At 41.2% G+C, this 20,222-nt stretch overlaps 1 protein-coding gene across 1 annotated transcript; it reads right to left on the bottom strand.

The window, feature by feature from the left end:
• Positions 1-1,222: 1,222 nt before the first annotated feature.
• On the bottom strand, positions 1,223-18,680 carry snrkb (SNF related kinase b). The gene is made up of 5 exons (XM_037767882.1): positions 18,435-18,680; positions 16,164-16,577; positions 15,020-15,414; positions 6,363-6,504; positions 1,223-3,722 (listed from the first exon to the last, which is right to left on the bottom strand). The coding sequence occupies exons 2-5, from the start codon at positions 16,397-16,399 to the stop codon at positions 2,636-2,638; spliced, it is 1,860 nt and encodes a 619-aa protein (XP_037623810.1). The 5' UTR covers positions 16,400-16,577; positions 18,435-18,680; the 3' UTR covers positions 1,223-2,635.
• Between the last annotated feature and the right edge of the window lie 1,542 nt (positions 18,681-20,222).

Genomic DNA, 20,222 nt, shown 5'->3' with positions numbered 1-20,222 from the left:
CCTTATTCCCCAAAGGGAAAATCATGCTGAAATAAATAAATAAATGCATAAATACACAAATTTAAAAATAAATATAAATAAAAATAAATGCAAAAATAAATAAATACATTTAAAAATGTATAAAAATAAATACATAAGTAAATAAGGGAATTAATATAAAGATAAATGAATAAAGAGGCAAATCAAATTAAAACAGAAATATAAATTGATGTCACATTTTTATCATTTAATAATTTAATAATATTTTTTTATATTATTGTTGCTGCATTTAATGACATGTTTATTTATTTATCGAGTCATTTGTTTATTTATTTTGGCAGGTTCCGTCCTCCATAGAGAGACTCCTCAGCCACACAATAACATATCACATCATTCGCTCTAAATGACCACCAAATCTATCCATCAGTCCAAAGATACTGCTTGTAGAAAGCTACCAGCTACAGTAGTCGTATTGTGTGCAATTCATCATTCAGTGGGTTACCTCAAGGTACTTACAGTTACACAAGAACAATGTCCTGTCAGATCCAAGACACATGGAGGTATATTGGTGATAAATAACAGTAATAACATGCACAAAGTCACATATCTCTTCAGAGAATTAATATCTTTGTCACGTTATAAAAACAAATCCAAGAAATTTCCTATCTGAACATCCAAAATAAAACGGTCATGATCAAATATTATTCAACTGTTCAGTATGAATACAAAGTTCAAATACAACGGAAGACCTGCATCCCGATCAATGATCCTATCAATAGTATTATACAGTATGTTAGGACAAGCCATTTTATCAATTAGACTTTAGGGTTAAGAGAGAAGAAAATCATATCATCATCTCAGTCTGAGGCATATATTACACAGTATCATATCATATCATATATCATATCATATCATAACAGTCGTTCTTTAATAGAGCTTATATTAAGAGCTTATAAACCAACGAGAGAAGCAGGCTGTGCAAAGGGAAGAGGAAACGAGTGCTACTCTGTAGCAGAAGCTGGTTCAAACTTTAGTCTAATTCATATATTATAAAATATGAAATCGTGGATCTACTGAGTGCCAGACCATTCAGACTTTTAGAGCTTTTTACAGTCGGATCCCAAAATGACACAGAGGCCATGTACAGTATGAAATCCATTTCATCATCGTAGGCACCTTTTAAACAAACCAAACAGACTATAGCTTATTCAGTAAAACTGTTGCAGTCTATCTCTTGTTGTCGTCATCCTTCCTGTAGGTCCAGTATTGTCTGAGGAGGTCAAATCTCCAGCAACACTTGTAGTATATAGAACAACTTTATTGTAATGGTGTGTTCACACCAAGAGCGAAGCAAACTTTTGGCATGGCGCAATTACATACAAAGTCAATGCAAAGAGGCGAACAGACGCAAATTCGTGCAACGCGAACATGCAAAATTTGCCTCATTTGCGTGAGTTGAAATATTTCAACTTGAGCAAGAAATCTGCTGACGCTGTGTCGCGAAACCCTCAGTGTTGAGATTCTCCTCCGGTCGTCACTGACGTGGACGAAAAAAAGTGAGGAAATTGGAGGAAAGAAATATTGCTGCTCTCTGTGGGCACATAGAGCTACAATAGTTCATCATATTTGGAAAGAGACCGGACGAAACTCTGTGTATAAATTTATGTGTGTAAACCCCAGACTGTTTATGGTAGAAACAACAATGTCGCTCCCGTATTTATGCCTACATGACTTTATCTTGAGTGTTGATGGAGCAGCTACAAAGCCTGGCACTGATCGATCCAAACTCCATTCAGAAAACAAGCATTTTACAAGTCGTTTGCTTGTCGTCTTGCGGACAGACCTGACAAAGCATGAATTCAGACAAATCGGCATCATATGTTGTCATATCAGCATCCTTTTGATATGTGTATTGAAATTAAATCACATCACAATGTGTATATTTTGGGTTCATTCCGCAGTATCGACGTGTGGCTCGCTAGATACAGTCAGTGCAATGGCACTGAATGTGAATACAGCTCACCGCCGGGTGGTTTTCTGACATATCTGGGACTTCCACAACATATACAGAGCAGCAACCGTGGTTATTTCTCCCATGGTTGATGGTGGAAATGACGGAAAGAAAAGTTGTTGGTATCTATGGCGACAACGCGTCTAGCGCAAATTAACACAAATGATACAACTCGCGTGAGTAAAGCAAAAATTCGCTTCGCTCTTGGTCTGAACACAGCGTTAGACCAACACATTTCGGCCTGTGGCCTTCATCAGGGTCATCACTCATTGGTGCAGTATTGGTCCTAAGCTACAGATTGGACACAGTCTAGTCATTGTAATTCTATGGTTGCTCCTCGTAACAGCAGCAAATGCATGAGGTTCTACTAAGTCCGACTACTGTGCTGTACACCACCTCTAGCTTAACACAATGTTTATTACATGAGCCAATGCTAGAGCCGGGTGTTGTAGGTATGAAGCTGTACACGTCCCGTCCTGCACGCTTGGTGTTTGCTGCTCTCCTGCCTCGAGGTCTCTGCAGCAGAAAGGCTCAGCATGGAGCTCGGCAGTTTGCCACTTCACAAAGTGAAGCCAGCCACCTGCCCACTGCTAACCAGTCTGCATATCCCAAGTGAGCGAGCAGCACATCACAGGCTGGTTTCACTTATAGCACATGGCAGCAGTTGTACTGAGCCAGCGGCAGGATCTTGGGCTTGTTGTGTGTCGGTATGTTGAAGGCCAGAGCTTTCTCACACAGAGGGAACTGAAAGAGTCTCTCGCGCAGCTTTAAGCTATGTCGTTTCCCCTGCTCCGCCCTGGGAACAGCCTCGTCCCGGGTCCCTGATGCATTGTGGGGTTGAGATCTGTCTGTTAAGAGGTCATCTCTTCCCCCCTCCTCTGTTTTTTCGTCTTGTTCTCCTGCTCTTCCTGTTTTTTGCGCCTCCTTCTCGTTCAGGATGAGTCTGGAGGAGGACGCAGGGATGGAGGGCACAGAGGATGCAGGGAGGAGAGGAAGAGGTTTGTTGGTGTTGTTGTTAGGTTCTGTCTCCTCGTCCTGTCCTTCCTCTGGGCTTGTGGTGTCCGACTGCCCCCTACAGCACGGTACCCCCAAACCAGGCAGAGACGATGGCGGGGCTTTAGTTGTCTGACTGACCGGCTTGTCTCCATGACTGACTGGCTGGTCTGAAATCACACACTCACTGTCTTCTTTCTTTATTTCCGTCTCCATCTCTTCCTGCTCCTCCTCTTCCTCCTCCATTATCTCCACTAAGCCTCCTAATTCTTCTTTTTGCTCTTCTTCCCTGCACTCATGATCATCTGCACCATCAAGCATTTCCTCAGCTTCTTTTTCTGGCTCTGTTTCTAACAAAGATGACAAACCTTCACCCTCTTTAGCCTCCTCCTCCTCCTCCTCTTCTTCTTCTTCTTCTTCCTCACAGATCTGCTGTAGCGCAGGCAGGTTCTTGGTGACCGGAGGCTCTTCGGCCGGAGGTGGACGGAGGGTGAAGCTGATGCTGGGCTGCCAGGGGCCGGGGAAAGGCTGTTGAGGCGGGGGCCTTGCGGCGAGCAGGTCCCCACACTCGGGTACTCCTGAGCGGGGAGAGCTGGGAGAGAGGGCCCCTGAGAGCCAGTGTGGCGGGGCCTCCGGGGTGAGCAGCGCGTCGTCCAGCCCCTGCAGCCAGTCGTGAGCTTCGATCTCCTCGAGTGAGGCGCGGCAAGACGGGTCCTTCTTGAGCATCCTGGAGATCAGGCTGACGGGGGAAAGACAGAGAGGTTTATTGTTTCATGGAAAGGATATAAGCTGCTGTTTGCATCACATTTTGGTTTCAGTCATTACAGCAATTGAATTGACACAGAGAATAATCTGATTTATATCTGATCTAAATCAGATCTCCACACATCTTAACATCTTACTGAAATTGCTTAAAACCTGCATGAGCTTCTAATGTCCAAAAGATTGTTCTGTTCTATTCTGCTCCTTTTCTGAAATCAAATACACCATCATGTGACCTGGGGCTAAGTCATATGACAAGTGCTGGTTCAGATGTTCCAGGACGTGTTTGCGGCTGCAGATTATCGAACAAACAACTTTGTTGAGGGTATTTCTGCTGGTTGCCTTCTAGAGAACAGGAAATCAGTGTGTGTGTTTTGGTTGGAGGTGTGAGGAGTGAAAGTGAAGCGAGAAAACACACGAGTACATGTGAGTTGTATTTCGTTCCAGGGATGTGTCTGTGTGCCTCTGACAAAGATTGAAATACGGTTTAAGGAGACGATAGCAAATATTTGATGGACACTCACTGTTTAAAAGCAAAGAGAGTATTCACTGTTTTAGCAAGAACTGTATATACAGCAGGGTGCAGAAGCCTCCGAAATAACTAGGACACTAACAGTATCCACTGAAACGCACACTGATGAGATGATTTCACGGTCAGCAGTTTCTTAACACGGGGTGATCAACCATGTCTATTCCACAGCAGAAAAATCTCAGAATAATGAATAATCAGTCCACAATCAAGAACAGAAAACTTGCAAAGATAACCAAATCTTTGTATTTCACATATAACTCTTCTTGTTTTCTGAAGCTGTGATCAGAGAGGAACCTTAATCATGTCAACTATTGTTATGGTCTAACACTAGGCTGTGGTGGAAAAGTAAAAATGTCTTAATGTCTTTTCCTAACCACTTTTCCTGGACCTCGATGGAAAACGTTATGAATTCAACGAAAGATGTGAAGGAGAATTGAAAAGGACTTAGGAAAAGACAACTGCGGTGTTAAGAGAATCCGACTGCACTTCACTAGGCTCTGTAATTGTGATGCGCCGACGGCATATTTTATTGACGTGGGTCTGCCGTGGTGAAACTACAATGTTCTGAAGATGGACTACAAAAGGATGTAGCATGTTCGCCCTGTGAGTTCTTAAATAGCTCTTTCAGTGACAGGCTGCTTCACCCGCGGTGTGTGAAAGAGAGATAACGCAGCTTCTTCCTTCCTGCTGCTGTAACACTTTACATCAACATATAATAAAGGATTATTTTATCTTGAACATGTACAACCCGGTGAAAAATATTACTTCATTACCAACGTTGGAATTGAAATAAAAAAGTAATATAGGCTACCAGTCACAAAAGTTAATATGATAAATATTAAGTTAATTGTTTGAGTTATGGAGAAGGGGTAGGACAATGTAAGTGTACAGGACTTCTTCCTACTCCTTTTCGGACACAACATTTATGTTGATTATTTGTTTATTGACAGTTTGCTATATGTTTACTGTTCATTTTATTAGTTATTCTTGTTTCGTTTTTTACATGTTTGAAATAAATAGGGCTGTTAATGTGTTAACTAAAAATTTTTTTTAACGCCACTAATTTCTTTAACGCATTAACGCAACTTGCACATTTTAGGTTGTAGGGGGCTCAAATTTAAAGCTAGAGTGAAGATACTGGCATCATATGAAACTACAAAACCTAAGGAATCCATTGGTACCAAGTCATACCAGCTTGTCGTGAAGGAGGCTAAATAGTGTTCCAACTTACGCTAAATTTTGGCGAGGAAAAACTGGCATGGCCATTTTCAAAGGGGTCCCTTGACCTCTGACCTCAAGATATATGAATGAAAATGGGTTATATGGGTACCCACGAGTCTCCCCTTTACAGACATACCCACTTTATGATAATCACATTCAGTTTTAGGGCGAGTCATAGTCAAGTCAGCACACTGACACACTGACAGCTGTTGTTGCCTGTTGGGCTGCAGTTGGGTTTCTGGACAATATTTGTCATTGTTTTGTGTTGTTAATTGATTTCCAATAATAAATATATACATACATTTGCATAAAGGGAGCATATTTGTCCACTCCCATGTTGATAAGAGTATTAAATACTTGACAAATCTCCCTTTAAGGTACAATTTGAACAGATACAAAATGTGTGATTAATTTGCAATTAATCGTGATTAAATATTTTAATCAATTGACAGCCCTAAAATAAATTAAAATAAAGAGCAACGAAATGGTTCACTCATATTTATCAATATGAATCTGAATTACTATATGACTGTATGAAAATAATTGTTAAATCTATGCAAGACAGGCCTATCGTTTGTTTTCATGAACAGCCGAATGGTGCGTCGCTTTGAATTTTGCAGCCGCAAGAAATTGTGGGACGACATTATCTCCTTTCCTTTCATAAGGATGGTCCAGTGTATCCTATGCTAAAGGAGATGAGAAAGGAAGCATTGAAGCACCTTTCATTAGCATTTAGAGAATTCGACCAGCTCTTATCATGGCTGCTACTTAAGTACTTCCGGGTCATTTCACTTCGTCAGGGAACTTTCCTAAGCAAAAAAAGAGTTTTCGACCACGGCCCTGGTGTCATTTATCGGTACTCACTCTCTGCAGTCGTCTGAAACGTGTTCGGGGACGCAGTAGCGACAGTCCAGAATCATGACCAGAGTCTCACTGTCGTTGGTTTCCTGGAAGGGAGGGACTCCACACACCAGCATGTACAGGATCACCCCAAGAGACCAGATATCTGGAACACACACACACACACACACACACACACACACACACACACAGAGAAAAGCAAAAAAATTAGCCTTAAATAGCAAATCATGTCAGGCCTTAAAAAAGCCCACAATCCCTCAGCTATCAGATCATATTTAGAATTCTGTGAGCCTCATAGTTCATAAAGGATATTTAAAAATAAATGTCCCTTTTGAATTTGTCTTGAAAACACCCCTGTACTTATTTTCTAAAGCAGCCCACAGATGAGGTGAACATCTGATTCTGTCCTACAAATCTACATAAAAGGATCAACTCTGGGTCACGGTATAAATATCAGAATTATTTATACTCTCTGTTTTTCCCATGCCTCCTCCACATCCTCGACAGAGAGGTCAGAGGTCAGGGTAAGCAACAGGGCGGTGTTCCTGCCGAATGGTACATAAGGTTACATTAGGGCATTCCTCAATGAAGTGGGAAAATATGAGAGGAAAGTGCATGAGTAACAGCTGAATGACTGGTTTTAAAGTATGAGGCCAAAGCTGCAGACAGCTGGGCTTGACCCCTGACTCAAACACACACACAATGACACTCACACACACAGGCTTCCTGCTGCTGACCGACAGTGCTGACTGTGTGTTCTTTTTCCCGTCTCCACCCTTTCCTTCCTCCTCTCCCCCCCCCCTCTATCGTCCTCATGCACATGCAGTGAGAGGAGATCCATGCAAACTCAGAACAGCCTGAACCAGGAGAGAACAGTGTGGCGACCGCTTCAAGGAAACACACGCACACACACACACACACGCAGGAGGAAAGGGAGCTGAGGGCTGAAGGCCATTACAAACAGAGGGTCTGTTGTGGTGTTGTGCTATTCTGAGAATGATCTTGCTTTCCCTCTTTTTTTCTGTCTCTACTTGTGTTTCTCCCAAACACTGGGAATAGGAACACTGCACATGCTGTTCACATTGTGTGTAACCGCTGATGTAACGCTAGAAATAAAGCCAGATCACATATCTAAGAAATGCCGGCTCTGCTAATATCACATTTGTTTTGCGAGTCAGTTAAAGGACATTTCCAGTTATATTTTTTACTTTTTCCTCCCAGTTTTTGCTATCTTAACCTTTCATCAGTTTAGTCATTATCACTGTTGTCATAGTCATTTATCTGTTCAAAATGTACCTTAAAGGGAGATTTGTTAAGTATTTAATACACTTATCAAGTGGGCAAATATGCTGCTTTACGCAAATATATGTATACATTTATTATGCATGACAATTATTGTCCAGAAACCCTCACAGGTACTACATATAGCATACAAAATATGCTCAATTATAACATGGCAAACTCAAGCCCAACAGGCAACAACAGCTGTCAGTGTGTCAGTGTGCTGACTTGACTATGACTTGCACCAAACTGCAGATGATTATCATAAAGTGGGCATGTCTGTAAAGGGGAGACTCGTGTGTACCCAGGGAACCCATTTACATTCACATATCTTGAGGTCAGAGGTCAAGGGACCCCTTTGTAAATGGTCATGCAAGTTTTCCCTCACCAAAATTTAGCCTAAGTGTTGAGCGTCATTTGGCCTCCTTCACGACAAGCTAGTATGACATGGTTGGTACCAATGGATTCCCTAGGTTTTTCTAGTTTCATATGATGCCAGAGACTTCCCTCTAGCTGAGTCGGCTACAACCGAAGAAAGATCGATATTGCAAGTTATGTTAATGCGTTAACTCTGACAACCCTAATTTTCACTTCGTCCAAATACTTTGCTTTATGAGCAAATACCTGCAGAACTAATAACAATCCATCAGTTTTAGCTGTACTTGATGTTTATGCTAACATGGTAAACTGAAATGGAGAACATGGTAAATATGACACCTGTTAAACATGAGCATGTTAACATGCTGACGTTAGCATTTATCTCAAAGCACCACTGTGCCTCAGTACAGCCTCACAGAGCTGCCGGCATGGCAACATTGTGAGCATACCTAATCATTTCTTACATTTATTATTAGACTGCTGACACAATTGGAAATCTTGCTATTTTTGCCACATGAATCTACTTTTTAAAAAAAGTTGATATCAACTTCCTTTTCTGAGAATATACATACCGAGCATTCGATATGATAAGAATGTGCATCATTGCTTGCGCAATCAACTTGCCAATTAGTTCACACATAACACATGTGATAGTGCATTATGCACACATTTTAGAATACAAATAATCATTGGATTACAGTGATCTGGACACTTTACTGTGAGATTAATGAGCAATAATAAACAGTTGTACTTGTTTCAGCAAAAACTTGATAAATGCCAGATGATGTCCAACACCTTGCCTTTGTAAATTAACTTTTTCATTAGAATATCCAAAGCAGATTAGAGAGACCGATTTAAAAACTCTTCTCATTCAGAACACAATAACAATCCAAACACTGTGGTTCATTCTCACGTACCAGTCCCATGTGTGATAAGCCATTGTCCCTCATTATACTCATGATGGTCCAAACAACGGCCCTCAGTCCTCGGCATACAATATACACTCACGTGCACGCCCACGGGAACGCTCATTTCAGTCTAGAGAAGTGTTATGCAAACAGGGAGGAGAAGCTACTGAGTGCTGGGAGTGGACTTTTCTCTGCTCGCTGGGGAATATCACACATTCTCACCGTGCATTAGTGGCCTGCTGACAGCACAAACATCAACTCCACTCACACACTATAAACCAGATGTTGAGATACAGAAGCTTGTGCAGAGAGTTCAGCAGTACAGCAAAGAGGAGCGGAGTGACTGATCCCTGTTCTGTGTTTGGCTCCTTGGCTCTTTTTAAGGGCTGACTCTTTGAAGTGCGCATTCCATGACCAAATACGTCATGAGGGATCAACAAAGTCAGCCCCGTTCCAAAGGGACCTCCTAGTTCAGACAAAAAAATGAAGCCCTTTCTTGCCCACATTTGGAGGACAAAACTGCAGTATCCCAGCATTCATTGCATGGCTGTAGCTAAATTAAATGGTGCATTCAGGTCATCAGTCACTGATAAACATAATATATGATATGAACTGGACCAATTATGAAGCTATTTTTTCTCATGATCTTGATTATTCTGACATGATTATCTTCTAACTGTGATATAATGATCCTGATAAAGCTGGGAAGCAGATGATTTTAAACATTTATTGTTTTCTTTAACTGATATAGGGATCATAGTATGACTTTATGTAGTCACTTTATGAAGTCTCACTCTGATCTATCTAAGATTGCATTTTTTTTTAATTGGAAATCAAATGAGCTTCATGGATAATATAAGACATGTTGCATGTTCTTAAAATATGTGCACGCTCTCTTAAAACAGCAATTATAATCTTGTAAGATTTGACCACTGCAAGAGTTGATTTTAAAGGTCTTATTAATAACACTTTTATGTTGACAAAAAAAAACAAAAAAAAAAAAACATCTACAGAGCCTTCAGAAAGGTGCTGAATAAAAGTATGGCCTTTCCTGAAAAAAAAAATATGATTGTGAATAATCATTTAAAAAATTTTGGCAGATCAAAAATGAGTGTTTTGTTTATCTCTATGGAATATATCTGATATTTGGTTCCCACTTCTAACAAGGCTTGTGAGCCAAAAGTAAAACGACTTTGGTATCACGTGGTATCTCTCAGTCGTCAGTTAGTGTGGAAAAAACAGCTAAATAGCTGAGATTGATGGTAACTGCCTGGCAACGACTTGTTGTGAAGTAAATGCAAAGGAACGGGGGAGGGAGAATGCAACATCTAGTGGCTGAATGTTATTAATAGCACCTTTAAAGGGTACTCTAGAAATTTAGAGTTACATCAAAGCAGGGGACTTGCAAGAGACAGATTCAAAGCTGATTCTGAATTTTAGTTTCTAGTGTGGGTTTAGCTCCAATATACTGGATGCTACATTTCCCATAATGCAACTCAGTTGCATCTATTGTTAGACTGTCCCTGATGAAATCATCAGGGTTATTTTCTTAAAATTTAGAAATCTCCTCCATAGCCGCAGAAGACATTACACAACTGTTTTTTTTCTCTCCATGACAGGTCAACTGATCCTCTTATGTAAAATTGGTGGAGTGCCCCTTTAAAAAAATATGGGACAGACTTTGTTATGAACTGACTGAATACAACATAGTTTTAGATTAAGCAGCAGATTTTGTGATAGTTTGTAGTTGGAATCAATGAGGTGGACAATTGGTGTCCACTTCCTTTACAAACTCACTCGCACATACTGTTCCCAAATGACTCATTTATCATTCGTGTTATGCAATTTCCCCCATAGTGATCACTGTTTTTGTATTTTGTTGCTAAGATGGATGATTTATATTTCTAACACGTCTAGGGGGTGTGCTGGTGCTGGGATTTGCGAGCTTTGGAAAAGTTCTTGTTGATATAAACACTCCAGCAGTCTTCAGGTTGATATGAAAACACTGACAAAAAGGTTTTGTCTGAAAAACCTCACTGGCGTTTGATGTCCTGTTCCCAGCTGGGCAACAAGCAACCATCACCCTCCACCAGTGGTGAAACTTTGTTACAGTAAGTATTTTTGGGAGTATCTGTACATATTTTTGTCAACTTTCACATTTACTCCACTACATTTCCTAAATAAAATGTATAGTTTTACACCGATACATTTCCCCTAAGCATCTTCGTTACTATTGCATGACAGATGCAGGTGTAATGTAGCCTCCGTTTTCAAGGTGGTGTACATGTTAAGAGGAATAAACTTTATAAATCTCAAAATTCTTACTGCTTGCTTTTTTATTAACAGCATTTACTTGTACCTTACTTTCAATACTTAAGTACATTTAATATCAGAAAATTACTTTTGATACTTAAATAAGTACAGTAAATATCAGACACTTTAAGGCTTTTACTCAAGTAATGTTCTAATAGGTTACTTTAACTTCTAATAAAGTAATTTTCTGGTGAGATATTTGTACTTTTTTTTCAAATGTGGCTTTCGGGTACTTCATCCACCACTGCCCTCCACCCTGGGGCAGAGAGATGAGTATATACGATGTGACGGCCAGCCAAAGAGGAGGCATGGAAAGTCATTATTCTAAATGAAACTTTTTGCTGTGGTTCAATACATCACACTTTGTGGACACTGGACAGCATACCAGAGAGCTCTAACCCAACTCGATCTCAGATTTAATTATTGTGGCTGACTTACTTTCAGTCATCTTCTTCATCTTGTAAATGCTCTTTAAAGAATGGGACTATCACCAAAACCAGCCATCTACTGTTAGTTCGTTTTCCCATCAAACTACATTTTTGCTGCTCATATAAAAGTGATGTTACATGGTCTGCTTGCCCAACGACCTATCCTAACCGTAACTATTCGAGGTCATTGCCTAAACTTAACTATTCGAGATCAATGCCTAACCTTAACTATCTCGCGAGAGTTTCCCCAGTTTACGGGCACCCTTCTAGCCACTACCAAAAAAAAAGTGCTTTTTCAGGGACGACAGGGCTGGAAAAAGAACAGTAGCGTGAAGTGTCCTGGGGCGGCACGTCAACGATCGCTTACGTGCGCCTTGTCGCCTCCGGTGTGGGGAGTGTACATAGAAAACAATAGGGGAGACTTGTTATGACACGCGCCGGTGTGCGTTGGCCTTTAAAGTCTGTGACGTGAAGCCTAATATTAACACTTAGACCTCAAAAACACACTTGCGCGCACAGTGAGATATTATGTAACTCTAGGCCGTGTTCAACGAGACCTAATTGACCCTCGTGTCTCTCCTCCACATCATATGACTATCATCAAACACACACACACACACACTCTAACAGAGCACGCATATACTGCAAAGACTCCCAGCAGCGAAGGAACCACAGTGAATTAAACTGCAGTCTGTTTATAGACAGAAATATCAAAGAGACACAGGGAACAGTCTGTGTATGTGTTTGTGTGTGTGTGTGTGTGTGTGTAGAGACGGGTTTATGAGTCACCTTACTAAGCTGAGATCAATAAGGGACATCTCTTCCTCTGTGCAGCTCAGGATTATCACTCATACACATTATTGGTGTGTGTGTGTGTGTGTGTCTGTGTGTGTGGGTGAAGTGATGATATAATCGTGGAATCCACAGGTTGAATCGTGTTAAAATAGAACAAAAAAGTGCACTTGAGTTGAGGTGAAGCAGGAAACAGTCTTGGAGGATGTTAATAATAACACACACAGATGGATTTAAAGGGACGCCCTTTGTGTGGACGCTTTTAGAAACAGGAACTAACATAAAAAAGAGGAACTAATGCAATAGATAAGTCATGTTGAAGTTATGGATGCATGTGAGCAGTGTTTCTTCATCACCACTCTGTCCTTTTCACGCTCTTGGTTAACGAAGAACACCATCCCACCCAAGGCTATTATAAGCAGACAACAACATAAGTCAAAATGAGGAAAAGGAAACTAAAGACTTTTAGTTTCTTAAATCACTTTCAGCAATTTTTTGATGTATCATGACTCTACAAGTATTGTGATTTATTGCAATTTTTGTTGACTTATTTAACACTAGACCATGGGGAAAAGTTGAATAATACACTTGTATGGACTTTTACTTTGGAAAATATCTAAATTAATGCATAGACTCAAATGAAGCAAATATATCGATTCTGGCATTAAAAAATGAATTGATTTCAAAGAGATTTTTTTCCTTTCCCTAGTTGGGATACATTTGTATTCAGTGCAGATGCTTTTGTTGTCGCCAGAATAAATAGCGCACAAACCCTGCCAAAATCCATCATAGTCCAGCTTAGCAGATAAGACCACCAACCTCCCTGAAGTGGACATGCTGTTCGTCCCCCCCAGGAGACAGGGGACCAAACCCGTCAGTTTTCCTTCTGTTCCTATAATGTCAGATTGTACAATCTACCGGCCGGCCTCCCTTCTAATGTCACACAGATCCTAGCAGTGCAGACCAACCTTCCTACTATGGATGAACAGTGATAAACAGTGATGCATAGCACATTCCGTTTCTGCTATCTATCTCTGTCTTTCTCTCTCACACACACACGCACGCACACACACACACAAATGCTTGCTATGCAGTGTGAGAGACCAGTGGTGAGCTGCAGTGTTTGGCTCCGCTGCAGAACGTGCCCGGTTGGCTCAGGACTGGCTGGCTTGCTTAGACTGACCCAGATACACACACTAATCCTTTATGGACATTGCACACACACATACTGTACAAACACACGCACAGATCCGCAGATACACACAGACAGACACAAACAAATACAAGGATATAAATATAGACGGGAACACAGAGCAGGAACACACACACTAAGATACAAGAAAATACAAAGGAATACACACACAGAGTCAAGGGGACAAATGTGGCCACACAAATCCTCTCACACACACACACACAAGCTCATGCAAACAGGCACTATTAGAAAGATTACAGCCCTTCAGATGAATTTGGCATATGGACTGTTTATCATGGTATCAGTTTGTTGTTTTTGTTTCACAGTTCATTCACAGCAAATTACACTTAAAAATTTAAACTTCACCTCATCTTCATCTGCTGATAGTGTCGTATGGTCGAAAGCTCCAGAACGGCTACTAAATGGACCTTTAAGTAAGACGTCTTTGTCAACTGCTCTATCTGAGGTCAAGTTCTTAAAGTACTCAGAAACAAAAAGAAAATTCAAACATTTACAAGTCCAACTGGGCAAACTCTGATGGTGGGATCTGATGAGGATTATGGCATATGATAGAAAGCTCCGGAGCAGCTACTAAAGGGCCCTCGAGGTAAGATTGCTCTGTTCATGGTGTGGAAAATAATTGAATTACATCAGTTAAGCTTAAATGGATTTGAATTAAGATTTTAGATTTAGACAGATTATCATCCATACTTCCTCGATAGCAATATTTTAAATGCTGATCTCAGAACAGAATGACTATTGTTTTCCATACAGCCTCTGGCCAGAGTCTGAAATGAACTTTTTTCACTGCCTGCCACTGTGGCCTCTCTATTATATATTTAATATTGATGTGAAAACATCTCCATCAAACAACTGAACATAACTTAATTTTGCAACATTACATTTGAACACATTATGATTTTACTTTTGCCCCATTTTTACTGAACAGAGTTTGACCATAATATAACTCAATGGCACCGCCGTTATGTTACTTGCTTCGTTTTTTAACCGAGCAGGACTGTGCTGCCCACCGGCTGCTAACAGGTAACGTTACTAACTCTCCAAGGAGATGCCAAGGAATTGGACAACTAGGAACTGGTTCTCAACAGAAACTGATTCTCTATTCCCATCCCTAGCATCCAAAGTGATGAATGTCCTGGCGATTTTATCCACCACTGCCAACAATTTACCCACATTTGGCAGGTGCTAAATTCATACCCTGACAATGGCTATGATTTGAATGTATGCAAGTGTGTTATGTCCGCATCAGCAACACAAGTAATGTGTGTAACTAGAAGCCTGCACATATTCAGTTTCAACACTCCCAAGATGCAAAAAAAAAAAAGTCAACGTTTTTCTGTTTCTTACCCACAGCTGGAGCATCATATTCTTCTCCCAGCAGAATCTCTGGAGCGGAGTACGCCAACGACCCGCAGCTGGTGGCCAACATCGTTCCGGGTTGGAATAAGTTGCTGAACCCAAAGTCTGTCAGCTTCACCGCCCCCTGCTGGGGAAAGAACACCACGTTCTCTGGCTTCAGGTCACGGTGCACCACGTGGAGCCGATGGCAGTACGCCACGGCGTGCACGATCTGGGCGAAATGACGCTTGGCGGTACCCTCGGCCACACCTCCCTCGTGGCGGAGGATGTAGTCGTAGAGGTCGCCCCCTTCGGCCAGCTCCATGACCAGGTAGAGGGTGGTGGGCGTGTCGATGACCTCGTAGAGGCGGACCACGTTGGGATGCTGCACCAGCCTCATGCATCTGAAAATAATAAGTAATGTCGGTGAGATAATTGTCGGGGTAATTCAAGGAGAATATTAGCTTTTAATAGAGTTTTAAATAAGGATGCTTTGAGGTAACTCCGTCAGAGCACCTTACCACCACCTTATTTTCTTTTTTTGTTCCATATTTGGCTCAGATACAATTCAGATGGTCCAGTCTAAAATCAGTATGTCTGTCTGAAATCCCATTAAAACTGACTTAAAACAAATAGCTGCAAAAATGCTCACACTTTTGTTCTTCAATCAGTTGTAACCTTTTTTCTAAACTTAAATGTCTTGTTCGTAACAATTTTATGTAGACAAATATTTTTGTTTTTAAAAATACATCTACAGAGCTTTTAGAAAGGTGCCAAATAAAAGTATGGCTTTTCCTGAAAAAAAAATTTTTGATTGTGAATTAATCATTTAAAAAATGTTGGCGGGTCCAATATGAATGTTTGGTTTATATCTGTGGAAGATGTTTGACGTTTGGTTCCCACTTCTAACAAGGCTTGTGAGCCGATAGTAAAACGACGTTGGTATCACGTGGTATCTCTGGGTCGTCAGTGAGTGTGGGAAAAACGGATAAATGGCTGAGATTGACAGTTAGTGCCTGGCAACGACCTGTTGTGAAGTAAATGCAAAGGAACAGGGGAGGGAGAATTCAACATCTAGTGGCTGAATGTTATCAATGTTATCAATAGCACCTTTAAACTTTTCTTTCAACCTTAATGTTTCAGTGTTCTTTACCTCACTTCCTGTAAGAGGTGGCTTGTTGCCATAACATCAAGTTTTGTCTTGTCAATCATCTTGACAGCAACCAGTTGCCTGGTGCTGACATGACGAGCCAGCTTGACCACGGCGAAGTGGCCCCTGCCCAACGTCCGACCAAGATGGTACAGTCCGCTGAGATCAGAGCGCCCGGGGCTGCTCCTGGGCTCGAGATGTCCATCCTGGGTTGAGGGTATCTCTCCAGAGGAGTCCATGTTTCAAACAAAGGGGGGATTCAGAGGCAGGGGGAGGGACTGAACTGGAGGGCTTCAGGAAAAGATGGAGAGAGGGACAAAAAGGAAATAGGAGACGGAAAATAGTTGTGTCAAGGTGTCGGGGACAGAGGGTGGAGGGGGTGCAGGGCAGCAAAGTTCCTCACTGATGGGGAGTTGCCTGCAGGACAAAGAAAAGACAACACAATGAGACAAAATGATGATGATTTTGGCCTTGGCCCAAAGGGAAAAGAGCTTAGATGAGGTCAGCTGCTGCTAATGCCTCATCCTTTCAAGCACTAGACCAGATTGATATTTTACATCTTTTAACAAAAGCAGAGGAGACAGAAAGTTCAAATTAAGTAGTAGTAATGTATAAGATTATACATTATGCCATTATACATTATTCAATCATCTAAATCTGTATCCATTTTTAAAAAACTTTTCAAAACACATTTTTTTAGGATAGCATTCTTATAAGATCCCGATGTTTAATGTCTGTATATGTATATGTGTTCTTATGTGCCTATGTGTGGTGAAGCATGTGTACAGAGCATGTGTGTATGGGTATATATATGTATGTATACATCTGTTTGTGTATGCATGTATATATTCATACACATTAATGTACTGAATATATATTAAGGCTGTCAAAGTTAACGCGATAATAACGCATTAATGCAACTTGCAATTTTTATACTGGCATCATATGAAACTAGATAACCTAATGAATCCATTGGTACCAATCATGTCATACTAGCTTGTTGCAAAGGAGGCTAAATAACGCTCCAAACTTACGCTAAATTTTGGCGAAGAAAAAATAGCATGGCCATTTTCATTTCCCTGTGAGGGTTTCTGGACAATATTTGTCATTGTGTTGTTAATTGATTTCCAATAATAAATATATACATTTGTTTGCATAAAGCAAGCATATTTATCCACACCCATGTTGATAAGAGTATTAAATAATTGACAAATCTCTCTTGGAGGTTCATTTAAACAGATAAAAAAATGTGCGATTAATTTGTGATTAATCGCGATTAACTATGGATAATCATGTGATTAAATATTTTAATCGATTGGCAGCCCTAATATACTGTATATATATATATAAATATTTTGTATCACCTTTTTCTACAAATGTTCTACTTTATTATTATTGATATGTTCTGTTTTAACAGTTACCTTAGTCTTTACTTTATCTATCTGCTTTTATTGTCTTGTGAAGCACTTTGCAACATCTGTTTTGAAAAGTTCTCTATAAATACATGTATTATTATTATTATTTATTATTATTATTAGTACAATGGGAGCAGTTGAGGGTAAAATATTATTTTATTGTCTGTGATGTTGAGGGCTGTGTTTGGCTCTATCTCAAATAACACCCATCCAGCACAAATGGCAAATCAATACTGTAACAGGAAACCATAATGTATGTATGTATGTGTGTGTGTGTGTGTGTGTGTGTGTGTGTGTGTGCGTGTGTTTGTGTGTATATCTGTGTGTCATTAGTTTGGCTAAGAGGGTCAGAAGGTGGCATTAGACTTGATGATGTCATCATCAGACCTCCCCCAGGGGTAACAAGTTCATCATCATCTTCATCACCATGGTGATCATCAACTGTCAACTTCACTGCTGTTATCTGTTATCCTCTTCATCCTCATCACTTCTTCATCACTATATATGGCTGCATCACTGTTTGAAGCCCCTCTCTCTCTCACAGCTGCAGCAGGCCTCACCGTGTTAATAAGCTGTATACAGTAGTTATCAGACTCTAAACACTAAACACTGCGTAGTTAGATGCTGCTGCTGCTCTTGAGAGGAAAAGGCCAGTTTGTTCTCTACTTGGCCTCAACTGCAGTCCCGAGTTAGGCTCATGTAGTCCTCCTCCTGCTGCTCAACAACCTCCAGAACAACCCGACACACCGACAACCTGCCGGAGAGAGAGACACCGACACACCGACAAGCTGCCGGAGAGAGAGACACCGACACACCGACAAGCTGCCGGAGAGACGGTGATGAGAAACACTCAACTTACCATCGTTGTGTAAATATCCCGTAGCCGTTAGTCAGCCGTTAGTCAGCTAACGGTTCTTAACGTCCGCTCCGCAGCCTCCTCGCACTCCGGTGAACTCAGACGTAGAAACCGACCGCGCCGCCTGCTCTCTCTCTTTCATAATACTCCATGTTCGCGGTCCATGTGTGAACATACTTTTCTCTCATGACCGACCGACTCGACTCATCCCACCGTCTCTGAGAGCTGAGTGTGTGTGTGTGACCGCGCTCCGCATATAGATAGAGAGAGTGGGGACTAGTGATGTGTCGGTTACGAACGAGCTGGTTCATTGAGCCGGCTCTTTAAAGTGAACAATAATGGTACGTGTCCACAGGCTCCGTGCATTCCACGCTCCCCATTCATTGTCTATGTAAGCAGCCGTGCATTGCATTCTGGTAGCGTGGCGTCGCGATTCGAAAAACGGAGCGTCACGACGCCCGCTCCTCATTTGCATAAAGTTGAGGTCTAGTCTACTTTATGCAATCACGGGCGTCCGACACCACTCGAAACTCCAGAGAATCTTTTAAAATAAAAGTTGTCGATCGAAAATAAAGACAGATTTAGCAACTGCATGGCTTATTTCTCGCCTCAAATGTTTTCAGAAACACATTTCGGTGAACTATTTTCATGAAATTAGAGAAGAGTTTCCAAACGAGCCTCCATACTGGTTCCGATTTGAAAGCTGGGAGCAGCAGCCAACAGAGGGAAAGAGTTCGTCCAATCAGGTGGGGAGAGCTTGTGTCTAGCGACAGCCCACCAAGCGTCCAATGCTGGGAAGTGTTTTGTCCCCTGAAAAAAAAAACGCCCCTGTGGACACGTACCACGACTGTGACTGAATGTTGAGTTAATGACGTCCGTGCGACCAATCAAGGTGATAACAGACAAAGATCTTAGCATCAAGCAGGGAGGGGCGGGTGTGCGCGGCGCGCTGACGGTCTACAGATACAGAGCAGGAGGGAGAGGAGGAGAGAAAGAGAGAGAGGAATGAGGTGCGTGAATAGCAGAAAAGATGTCGGAAACGAGGCAGCATGTAAAATTATGATATTCTGGAAATTATAAGATTTAGTATAATTATATTGAATAATTTAAGTGATATATATGTGCACACATACTATACACATATAGGTCAAAACTGCGCTAAATTTGGCTGAATTAAAAAAGGCAGAAGTGGTTAAATGAAGAACCGTTTGGGAGCCGAAAGAGCCGGCTCCTCTTGGTGAGCTGAGCCAAATGATCTGGCTCACTAAAAAGAGCCTGAATTCCCATCACTAGTAGAGGACGGAACAGCTCGTGCGCGCGTCTCTCCTTCTGACGTCAATGCAATACCGGCTCGCTCCCGCGGAAGAACAGCCAGCGTGAACGCGCCTCTTGCTGCTGCTGGTACGCAGTGGAGAGGAAAAGCTCTGAATGAAAGCTTCGGAAGTCCAAGACATTATATAACAAACTGACTAATGCGTGTTTTTGTCTAAACAGCAGGGAGGCACAATGAGCTGTGTCATAACAAACATAATAACGGACATTCCTGAGATAATTACTTTATTCATTTGGCAGGAATTCAAGGCCACGATGGAAATATGGACCTAAAGAAAAAAAAAGTTGCCTCTATTTATATACCCCTATTTGTTCTTAGACATTGGAATGTCCTGAGAACAATTCACATAGCATTCCTTTACTATCTCTAGGGGGCCACAGCGTGTCAAATAGACTATAGGAAATAAGCCTACTATTTATTATTGAAGGTTAAAGGAATACATACTCATACTTTTAAAG

Source organism: Sebastes umbrosus, chromosome 4, assembly GCF_015220745.1.
Source record: "Sebastes umbrosus isolate fSebUmb1 chromosome 4, fSebUmb1.pri, whole genome shotgun sequence".
In the NCBI taxonomy this organism is placed as follows: Eukaryota; Metazoa; Chordata; class Actinopteri; order Perciformes; family Sebastidae; genus Sebastes; species Sebastes umbrosus.
Note: the sequence above shows the minus strand (reverse complement) of the source record. Positions and strands in the feature narration are given on the sequence as shown.